At 39.9% G+C, this 12233-nt stretch overlaps 1 protein-coding gene and 1 pseudogene across 1 annotated transcript; both read left to right on the forward strand.

Annotated features, from left to right (window-relative positions):
* Nucleotides 1-1900: 1900 nt before the first annotated feature.
* Nucleotides 1901-12152, forward strand: LOC127762986 (uncharacterized; annotated as a pseudogene).
* On the forward strand, nt 6104-6758 carry LOC127762985 (arabinogalactan protein 23). The gene has a single exon (XM_052287531.1). The coding sequence runs from the start codon at nt 6121-6123 to the stop codon at nt 6469-6471; it is 351 nt and encodes a 116-aa protein (XP_052143491.1). The 5' UTR covers nt 6104-6120; the 3' UTR covers nt 6472-6758.
* Nucleotides 12153-12233: the final 81 nt, after the last annotated feature.

The raw sequence follows: 12233 nt of genomic DNA on the forward strand, positions 1-12233 counted from the left end.
TAGTTCAATCATAAGGGTTTGGATTAAGTCGTTGATTTCGTACTAGCTAATTAGGTATGCCAGGTATAAATATTTGGCATAGCATACATGCACTTAGTGATATGGGTGCTCAATGAAAAGGGATCATCTGACTTAACTGTTGTGTGATTGAGCCACTGACACGTGGAAAGTGACTCACATGTCAGCATATGTACTTTCTCCTTGTCTTTTTCTTAACCAACGCTTGTAAGATCTTGTATTGTACTCCCTCCGTCCTATAATATAAGGGATTTTGAGTTTTTGCTTGCACGGTTTGACCACTCGTCTTATTCAAAAATTTTTGGAATCATTATTTACTTTTTTGTGACTTACTTTATTATCCAAAATACTTTACACACAACTTTTTGTTTTTTATATTTGCATAAATTCTTTGAATAAGACGAGTGGTCAAACACTACAAGCAAAAACTTAAAATCTCTTATATTATGAGACGGAGGGAGTAGTATTCATCAAAACGTTAGATACCCGGGTGAACTAATATACGTTGGTATGAGTCATTTCAGCATACTCCTGTGAGAAGCAGCAAATGGACAATTACATGTATGAGAGTATCTGATAAATTTTATGATCCTTGCATATATAGAACCTGAAATATACACCATTTATTCCATTCTATTTTGCAAAGAAGAATGAGTAAACGGTATCAGAGCTTGAAAATTTTCACGCATAGGGCTAAACTAATGAAGAGCTATTTTTTCACGAATAATATAGCATTTTTTAAAAAATATAATAAGAATTACGGAGCGATTTCAACCTAAACAAATGAGAGCTATTTTTTTCACAAATTATATAGCATTTTTTAAAAAATATAATAAGGATTACGGAGCTAGGTATAGGGTTTCTACCCTAGTTGCTCCATGTTTGTTTTCCGCCCCAGTGCGCAGATAATTGTTACCTAGCTCTACATATTTTGTTTAAATAGCATAGAGTATAGAGCAGATGATATTGATCTCTTAGGTCTAAATTTCATAAGTAAACTATTTATAAGGTATTGTTTGAGTTGTTGATAAAACCTAACTAACAAGCTTTAATACGTAGAGAAAAAGAAGATTCCTACAACGTTGTACTCCCTCCGTCCCTAATATAAGGGATTTTAACTTTTTGCCTGCACTGTTTGACCATTCGTCTTATTTAAAAAATTTTAGAATTATTATTTATTTTATTTGTGACTTACTTTATTATCCAAAGTACTTTAAGTTTAACTTTTCGTTTTTACATTTGCACAAATTTTTTTAAATAAGACGAGTGGTTAAACACTGCACACAAAATATCAAAATCCCTTATATTATAGGACGGAGGGAGTACTGTCTTAACCTCATTCCTCATGTTATTTCCCATCTTCGTCTACTGTGGAGGAGCTCTAACTCATTACTCATCCGTTATAATTATCATTTTCTTTAGGACAAAACTCGGTTTAGTATGTAACATTTGATATGCTACCCGGTCAAACCGTACCAAGCTTTCTTGTAACATATATGATGGTGTTAGAGATCTCTAGCCAATCTTATGCCACATCGCATATATTTCTTTTAACTATGTATATGCCCTAAATAAACTTAGGCATTTATTCGAGCCCTAGTTTTAAAGACAAATTCTATCTACCCAAATTGTACCGATTCTACCCAGCACACATGCTAAAGGAATTTTGCAAAATTATGTATGCTCGTGTGGCTGATCTCTCCTCTCTACTACACATTCATTGTATAAAAACGAGATTTGAAGGGAGAGATACTCCTCTAAACTTTTTTTTTTAAAATGAATTTATAAACATGTTGAAAATTAAACACGAGATTTTAAAATTGAAACCACACGCTCTTTACAACTGCGCCGTGAAGTGATCTCTCACCTCCGGTGTACAAGCATTTTCCATCGAACCCTCCATCCCCATGGCGGGTGGTTCATTCGACGAGACGCCGCCAACGCCAAATCCCGGCGCGAACCTAAAAGCGCGGGAAAAATTTCCCCGCACCCGCGCCATCTCCACCTATAAAGATCTCGCCGCCGCAGCCGTCTTCTCCTCTACACTACTAGTCCTCTTCACCCCGCCGCTTCCACCAGATGGGCCGCAAGAGGAGGGCTAGGGTTTCCCGCGACGGCGACGGCGAGGAGGAGGAGGAGCCCGCGCCGGTCGCCGCAGAGAGCAAGAGCCTCTACGAGGTAAATCCCCAACTCCAAACCCTAGGTCTATGGCTTACGAGGTGTTACCCGTACGGGTAGCGGTTGATTTTGCGGCGGGGTGGTGTTGGTCTGATCGAATCGTGTGCTGGATGCCTGGATCGATGTTTTTTTGTTCTTTTTCTTTTTTTTTCGGGATTCGAGGGTGAGGAGCGCATCTGATTGTTCGATGCGATAGCGGGATAGCTTTCGTTTTCTTGTTTATCCGGTGTCGCGTCAGGTTCCGCCCGTTGGGGAATTTCGTGGTTCGCTGCGCGGATTGATCGTGTGTTAGTACTAGTGTACAAGTATAACCCACATGTGCATACCAGATTACCTCGAATTGAAGCAACTGTGTGTACCATTTCAATGTGCAAAAACAATTGGGCAAGATTATGCTACTGATGAACCCAAAGTACGAAGTGCGTACTTATGCAATAGGAAAAACATTTTGTATCCCAAACATGGAGGCAGTTGCTTGAAGGCTCACATTTCACTTGTGAAGCCTTATGACTGATATGGGAGAGTGCTTATTGGTTTGGCCTTAACTTTCAGCTCTAGTTTTGGGCTTCGCAGTAGTAGTACCTCTCCAAGGATTTTATAGTGACTTAATCTTCTTTAAATCTTGCTGGCCTTCCTGCCAATTGCTCTTTGATGGTATGGCATTCTTGCCTTTGAGCTATACCTGTTCCTCTTAAGTATTACTACCACAGAATTTATGAAGGTCAACTGATGTTTAAATCTAATTTTTATCATGTTCTGGAATCTGGAGTAAATGTCAAACAATCAAACAGTTACGTGGCTGGGTGTGATAGGGCCTCTAACTCTCTACTATGCACATACATTGAGGACATAGTTCAATCCTTGCTAGCTTGTCTCGTTAAAAATTTATATTGTCAAATAAAAAGGGTTTCTCATATCATCCGATCAATCAGAAAACACCAATGACTGGGTAAAGTGTGCAAGAGCCAAGAGGTACAAGAGGTTGTGATTGGCGGTTGATCTCAAGCTATACCACTATTAGTTTTAAAAGCAAGTACAATAGCATTACCTTACTTGCATAACTTAATTCAATAAACCTTATATATGTCCCAGATGTTCAGCCATCAGTATTGTTTTTTTTTTGTCTTGATCTGTGCTGAAAAATTGTAATTAATTGGCGCACACTACTAGACTGTGTTTAGCGCGTTTTAAAAAAATTCTAGACTGAAGGAAATGTTGCTGAAACCTAAGCTTAATGAAGTGCCAAAGAAGAGCTGAAAGAGTTAATGGAAATTCATGTAACTGACTTTAAAAAGGCCACAAATCATAAGATTGCAACCAGAAACAGTGGCTCCTATAGGCTGAGCTAGCTGCAAGCCTGCAACTTAAGAGCCCCATCGGTTGGCCTAATAAGCCAAAGCAAAAGCCAAAATTTGAATTTTTGAACTTGATTTTAAGATATTTTCAATGTAGTTTCTTTTAGTGTTGGATTTTAAGTTGCTACGAACAAATATATACAAGTTTTACCTATAAATTAATTTTTATATGGCTTATTAGAGAATAAGGGCAACCAATGAGACTTATTGTGCTGCTACCTCCCTAGCAGTGACCCCTAGCAAAGGGCATTGCTGGCTTCCTGCAGCAGTTGTCTGCGGTGCAGGTGCAGCTAGCTCAGTGGAATCGGCCTAAATTATTTATTTTTAAGCGAAGCTGTAGAAAGGAACCTAAAGTACATATGCAATCAGAAACAATTGTTATGCTTCGGTTTTGTCTTTCTTTATAACACAAGTAACTCATTTGATGTTTCCTTTCTTCATTCTGAAGATCTTAGGGGTTGAGAGGACAGCTTCACAGCAGGAAATAAAGAAGGCTTATCACAAGTTGGCCTTACGTCTTCATCCAGACAAGAATCCTGGAGATGAGGTAGGATCTTGTTTCCAAACTTTTTTCCATGGATTAAGTGCCATTTGTCTCAATTGAGCTGTTATGTGATGTCAGGAAGCCAAGGAGAAATTTCAGCAGCTTCAGAAGGTGATATCTATTCTTGGGGATGAGGAGAAAAGGGCATTATATGATGAGACTGGAATTGCTGATGATGATGTGAGCACCTGATTCCAAGTAGTGTGATTTCCAACCTTTCACTCCCAGTAGATTTTCTGAAGTTTTGTCTTTTCCTGTAGGCACTGGTTGGAGAAGCTGCAGACAATCTTCAAGAGTACTTCAGAGCTGTTTACAAAAAGGTATCTTTTTGGTCCATATCAACAAAAAAACTTGTGCTATCTGTTCACCTATACAATGATCGGTGATGACCTACACTTCTGCAGGTTACTGAGGCTGATATTGAAGAATTTGAAGCTAAGTACAGAGGGTCAGATTCTGAAAAAAAGGACTTGAAGTATCTATATACAAAATTTAAAGGCAACATGAACAGGTGGCTTACAAAATTTAGTATTGATTAATTTTCTATACAGAAGGCAATGAATTGCAAGTGAATAATTGGGTTCCATTTCTATTTTAATTTGGTGCCCTTGTATGCAGGCTTTTTTGTTCAATGATTTGCTCAGATCCAAAGCTTGATTCCCATCGCTTTAAAGATATAATTGATGAGGCAATTGCTGAAGGTAAATGATTATATGCTGTTGCCATATAATTTTATCATATAATATTGAATACCTTTTTCTATTCCTTTTCTACAATGAAGCGCTGGCAAAGTGTTTAGCTTATCATGCTAACTCAATCTATTCCCTGAAACTTCTCTAATGGTTAAAGTCCTTTCCATTTCCTTCCCTTTTGTAGGTGAGCTGAAGTCAACAAAAGCATATGATAAATGGGCCAAGAAGATCTCCGAGATTGAACCTCCCACAAACCCATTAGAGAGAAGAGTGAAGTAAGCTCTCATTCTCTTATCTCCCAAGTAATCCGCCTTCCGAGATGTTGTCTACCATCAGTTGCTCACTACTGCTTTTGCCTCAAACCTCGTCACAGGAAGAACAAGAAGAGCGAGGAGAACGATCTGATCCTCGCGATCTCACAGCGCAGGGCGCAGCGGAAGGACCGGTTCGATTCGGTGCTCTCATCCATCATGTCCAAATGTGACCCAAAGGGGGGCAGCAGCTCGGAGCCCACGGAAGAGGAGTTTGAGCAAGCTCGTCAGAGGCTCGAGAAAAAGCGTTCCAAGAACCGCAAATGATTCGCCTTGCAGCCTCCCTTGTGGCTTGTGCAATTCTGTTTCATCGAGTTTGTTAACCAGGCCTATCTTTGACAGATCAGATTGTCTGATATTCTGACCCTTAGTATCTATGTGAGATTGGCTGCTTCTGTTGTGGTGCAAGTTCAGGCTGGAATCTGAACTTCCTGCTCTTTTGCTGAAACTGGGGCCGATCTTTAGCATCACTGCATATGTGTATAATCAAAATCTTAAATGTTTCCTGGATGTGAACTTGTGATCTAGTTTCTGTATAAGTTAATCCAGTAGCTGTCTTGAGTTTTTACGCCTGTAAACGATATAAACAAGAATGCATCATCAACAGGGACGAGAGGCGGGTTTGCAATCTCGTTTTGGGGTTGAATTGTGAGGCACAGCACTATTTTCACTAAATTCTGATGAAATTTCAAACGGAACTCTTCATAAAACTGAATGGTTTGGGAAGCTCGAATAAAATTCGCATGAACAATCTTGATAAAAACTGGTTGGTTTTTGCGAAATTTTCTGTGATTTCGAGACAGGCTAGAAATCATATTTTTGGAGGGGGGGGGGGGGGGGGGTTCGAATGGTATTTGAAAATTTTAGGGTTTAAACAGCAAAATTCGATTGAAATTTGGCAAACGCCATTAGATTAGAACTTCATCGAGCAATCACCTCCACTAATCACCACCACCCCTATCTTGGCAAACCCACTAATCACCACCCCCATTTTTGGCGAAGCTCCACCCCGAGCTTCGCTCATGGCCGCTCGCCCCGCCATTAAAATCCCCCGCGCGCCTCGCCTCGCCCCGCAGCTCAACGCCACCACCGCGCGCCTGCAGCCCGAGAAGCCGTCGATCGACAACATCACCCGTCTCCTCCCCCACCCTGCAGAGCCCAGCACTTCGCCGCCGCCGCCCGGGATGGAGATGAAGAAGATCGCCTGCGCCGTGCTGCTCGCCGTGGCGGCGTCCGCCTCCGCGGTCGCGGCCTCCGAGTCCCCGGCGTCCGCGCCGGGCCCCGGGTCCGCCAGCGGCGCCACCGCCGTCGCGGCCGCGCCCGCCGCCGCCGCCGCCGTCGTGCTCTCCTTCCTCGCCTACTGCCTGCATTGATGACGAGGAGAGGGAGAGAGTGAGAGAGAGGGTGTCTCGCGTGGGAGAAGGCGGCGCGGCTGGTTTATTTGTGTTTTTTTTAAAATATATGATCTAATTCGTTGGCTAATTTGATTGTTTTTGGTTTATATTTTAAATCTACGTGTTTGTGAATTGTGGTTGAATATATATATATATCATGTTGCTTAATTTGTTTTCTGACGTTGTACCTGCTCAAATCCACACTTGTAAGCTTGTAACCTTTATTTTATGGCAATTTAAATATAGCATATGAATTGATTTGTTCCTTTTTAATTGTTTTTTTGTTTAAAATACATTCAGATCGTTATAGATTTATCGAAAACGGTAAACATCTTTAACACAAGTCGTTTTGTGGCATGGAGAACCATCTGCCGCTCAAGCTTATAGAATGGACGCAGGAGTGGATGGGTGGATGGCATGATTCATGTGGCTGGCTATTGTATTAGCCCAACTACATTGTTTCAGTTAGCTTTTATGAAACTGATAAATAATATTGATATTACTGCTCCCTCCGAGTTGATAATATTTGTCGTTTTAAAAATATAGTCTAAGAAACATATTTGACCACTATTTTCTATTATAATATATATAGAAATATCACAAATATATAATTTTATTGAAGTACATTTTTAAAACTAATATATACATATAGTTTTCATATTTCTAAGATAAATATTTTATAAATTATTTATATTCAAAGATTTGAAGGTTTGACTTTACTTTGCTTCAAAATGATAAGTATTACTAGTTCGAATGGAGTATAGTACATTGTTTCTCCTTAAAAAATCTACATCATGTTATCCGCATCACTATTACTAAAATCATAAGAGATTTTAGAGAGATGTGACACTTCATAATACTACGAATCTAGACTTAGACTAAGAGACGGTTCAGATTCGTAATAGTAGAAAATATATTCCTCCAGAATCGCTTATATTATGGGACGGACGGAAGTTGATTTAGAATATTAAAACTCAACTAATCAATCACATGGTAATGACTTTTTCTTTTGTTTTTGGTGGCTTAACTTCATCTCAACCAAATCTAAATTCGACCTGCTATATCTGCTCATACAGTTAGATCTCGACCGTCGAATCTGCACGATCCACGATATCAAATTCGCGAAATATATATATTTTTTTAAAAAATACAAAATTCCAAGAACACAAGTTGCCAATATGCCCTGACAAAGACAACAAAAAAAAGAACAGAAGAAAAAAAATTACCAAGACAAAATTCCCCTATCTATTGACTAACCCAAACCCAAAGCACATAAGCATGTGATTAGCAAAAGACGCCGTACTCTCTCTCTCTCTCTCTCTCTCTCATCAAACTGCTGACGTACGCACGCCGTGAGACGCCGCCGCAGCAAAAGCTTCCCTTCCCCCATCTCCCTCTCCTCTCCTCTCCTCCCCGCCTCCCCCCGCCTCGATCCCCTGCAAGCCCTAGCTCTCTCTCGCCGCAAATGGAGTCGCAGGTGCTGGTGGCGCTCGCCCTCTCGCTCGTCGGCGGCCTCAGCACGTCCATCGGTATGGCCCCGCCCCCTCGCGCCTCTTCCCCTCTCAACAGTTTCGTTTCGGGGGTTTGGATGCTGCTCTGCCTGCGGTCGGGCGCGGTTTCCTAGGGTTCCGCGGGTGGATTTAAGGCTGTTTTGTGTAGCTTGCGGGCTCGCTGCTTGAAGGAATCGCCAAGTGGCTGAGCATCTCGCAATCTCGCGTTCCTGGGAATTTCTGTGTTTCTGGTGAGTTTCAGGTGTCGATAGCGAATTCTGTCTTGCTACCGCTCGTATAGGTGACTTCCATACGAATTCAGATGCATCCTTTATTAGCAAATCGAAAATTAGTGTTTAGGATTTTTGTTAAGAAAGAGAGTTCAGAATCCAGTGAGTATCTCCCTTTTGTACCATTTTGGCTTGTGAGTGATGAATGTTTTGCTATTTAGGCCTCTGAATATGAAAATTAATTGATCACAATGATTCATCAGATTTTTTTGTTTTAAGGTCAGCAATGGGGTGTTGTAATTTGTAAATAAGTGGCATAACTGGACAGGTTTAGTGGCAGGGTGTGGTTTTCTCTTATGTGTACTATGTATAACAGGATAAGTAATAAATGTCGTTGCATGGTCAAAAACTTTTAACCCCTAGGGTTCAACATTGTACTTCCTTATGTTTGGTTAACAATTTGCGACCGTGAATGATCTCAGGACATTGAGCGATGAGTACTCTCTTTTAAAACTGTCCCTAATACTATGTGGAGGGTTTCCAGCAAGGCTTCTTTGTGCCATTTTCCCACTTTAGAAGCTCCAATTTTCTGTTTTTCAGGTGCGCTGTTTGTGATTTTGAATCCGACACCTAATCTTAAGATGCTTGGGCTTCTACAGGTGATAAGCTTTGTTCTCTATAGTAATGGAGCAACTTCACTATCTTTTAAGCAAGTTCTGGTTTCACTATTGGTTCTTGGTAGATTGATCTCTTGCTGTTACTGAATACAGGGTTTTGCCGCTGGACTTATGTTGAGCATTTCCTTTCTAGATTTGGCACACAATGCATTGAATTCTATTGGTTTCTTGAAGGGCAACCTTTGGGTCAGTCATGCTTTGCCTATACTTATAGTATCCATGCCAATGTAATGCCGATCTATCTCATACAATAAACAGCAACCATTGTTAACTAATAATAATATTTTGCAGTTTTTTGCTGGAGTTCTTTTCTTTGGTTTGGTTGTCAAGTTTATTCCAGAGCCAACTGTTGTGCCAACAGCTGATGCAGGCAAGAAGCAGGTTGGAATGAGCAGCCTTAATAATGTTTTCACAATCATATTAGTCTGTTTTCAAATACCAAGGCTGAACAGAATTTAGTTCTCTATGTTTGGTTTGAGGAAAGCAGACTGACGATGATGGTTCGGGTAAAGATATGATGAAAAAACATCGTCGGCAAGTATTATTCAGTGGGATCATTACTGCTGTTGGTAAGAAAATAAGACTTCTGTATCACTAAGCATACAACCAGACATGCATTCCTATTGAACTTACACCAGGCCATTATTCGAACTGTTTCTTAATATATGTTGTGTGGCTTTGCTTCCTTGTTCCTTGAGATACTACAACAATCTGATTTGATACTTATTATGAGCCTGCAGGAATCAGCTTGCATAACTTTCCGGAGGGGATGGCAGTATTTTTGGGATCCATGAAGGTATTGCTTTTGTATATTCATCATTCCAATATAGTGGCATCATTCATCTGTTGAAGGGATCTGTAACTTGCATTTTTTTCATCTAATAGAAGTTACTTGGGACCAACCACCTTTCAAAGCCTTTACTAGCTCTGGTCTATAACACTATATAACATAGTTTTGGTGTTCCAATAGTTACTGTATTTGAGTAGTTGGCTTGGCCTAGTTGCTAGTTGTATTTAATATCATTCTGTGTCCCAATAGATATCATGTTGGATATTTGTTAGCTTGCCCTGAATGTGTTTTGTTATGATGAAAAACTGCAGGGCCTTCGTGTGGGACTGAACTTGGCTATTGCTATTGCTTTACACAATATACCAGAGGTAGATAAATCAACTTATCAGCATTTCTGGTCCATGAGCATTCTTAACTACAGTTTGATGTTGCATATTGCCACTTAGGATACCCTAGCTTGTTGTATGTGCTTGCAGAAATATTTGAATGCCATCTAAAGTTTGCCTCTTAGAAAATATCTGGTATTTCATTTATCAGTTTAATATGAATTGCCAACGTTATGGCAAACTAAATCATGACAAGGAAAAAAAAATCTCAAGTTTGGTTAATTATATATGCCCTTAAGCTGCAACATTTATGACATTTTCTAGATCTCAACAAGTCAATGTAGCTGTATCTGAATCATTGTTGAGTGTGGCAGGATAGAGTCTTGGACAACTTCTTTTAACTTCTACAGAACTTGGTTCATTTACTGTAGTATTTATCTGAAGCCCTAATTAGTTGTTTTTTCTCACCTTCTCAGGGGGTTGCTGTAGCTCTACCACTCTATTTTGCTACCAACAGGTACCTATTTTACCCATGTAGAGAGGAACTGAAGTAAGTTTATATGGTTCGCAGTAGCCTTCAGAAATGAGTTCATTAAAGAATATATGTTATGGCTTTGAGATTTTCTATAGACAAAAGAGTGTACTAGTTACTGGTAAAAAAAGAGTGTACTAGTTGAAGTCATGAATTGAGGATAGGTGTGTAAGATTTGAGAACTAGTCATTGGCGAACCACTCTTATCTGCTAGTACTACATTCCACCTGTTGCACTTGCAGGATTACAGAGCATTAATAATTTCTAATGGTTTTGCTTTAGCGAAAAGGCAAATGATGCTTAACCTTTTCAATTTGCAATAATAGCATGTTTCTGATAGTTCTCTTGTAATTTTGTAACACTTTCTTCTACCACAGTAATTATATCTTGTTCCTTTTTTCACATGTCAAAGCAAATGGCAAGCATTTAAAGTTGCAACCCTCTCTGGTTTCGCTGAGCCACTAGGAGTGATCATTGTTGGTATGCTATGTCATATGCACTTCTCTGTAATATTTTTCTTCTGGTGTATATCCATTGAGTGCTGAAGGCTGATGCAAATGTGATTGCTTCAGCTTACTTGTTTCCGAGCAGCTTAAATCCTGAAGTTCTTGAAGGCCTACTTGGTTCAGGTCAGTCTGTTAATAAAAAGAAAAACTGGTATCAGTATTCTGCATTTTGTTGACCTCCCATGTGCCTTTCTGCAGTTGGTGGGGTTATGGCCTTCCTCACTTTGCATGAAATGTTACCTCTAGCATTTGACTATGCTGGTCAAAAACAGGCTGTCAAAGCAGTCTTTGTTGGCATGGCCTTCATGTCTGCAAGGTTTGTTGATGTTTCAAATAAAGTACTCCTAATATGTTTCAGATCATCCATTGTGACTAATGTGGATTTGCATTCAGTAAAGATTTTCCTTTATATTTTTTGATGCACTTCTACCCTGGAATATAAGTAACTTAATGCTCGCAAGTGCTGAATTGCTAAAACATCATTGTCATAAACTCATCATCAAAATTAAAATATATCAAATGAATAGACTGATTAACTTATTGACCTTGACACTGAACAGATAGTCAATCTTATACCGCAGCATACCGTCACATTGCCTTGGAGCGGTACACATGCTATTCTTACACAACTAATCTCTGGTTTTTGCATTGTCAGCTTGTATTTCTTGGAGATCAGCCTGCCAAAGGAAGTGAGCTTGTAGCACATGACTATCCATACAAGCTTGTCACACTATCCTCTGAACTGAAGCGGAGAACTTAGGAGAGATGTTAACTTTCTGAGCACTGCCAGGCAGGGATGTGGGGATATATGGTTCGCCATTTATCAAACGGAAACAAGGATTTGTGACTTAGATTCGCGCGTTGGCCATGTGTATGCTATCACAGCTGGTCATTGTATTTGACCATTTTACAGTGAAGATGAACAGTCTGGGATGGGTGGCAAAACACCACCCAGAATCAGAATGTAACCTCCGCTTGTTGGGGAGGAATAGGACACAACTTGAACTAGCAGGCTGATCAGATCAGTCCTTTAACTTGACCAGTGTACATTGGTTGAAGGCACTGTGAGAAAAATAAAAATAAAAATGCTTCGTTTTCACTGTCAATAACTGTCTTTGGTTTCAACCTTTGGCCAGACATGAGTGAATTATATAGTTCCAGAAACCTTGATGGTAATATATCATAATCCT

The sequence above is a fragment of the Oryza glaberrima genome, chromosome 2 (genome assembly GCF_000147395.1).
Source record: "Oryza glaberrima chromosome 2, OglaRS2, whole genome shotgun sequence".
Taxonomy (NCBI): Eukaryota; Viridiplantae; Streptophyta; class Magnoliopsida; order Poales; family Poaceae; genus Oryza; species Oryza glaberrima.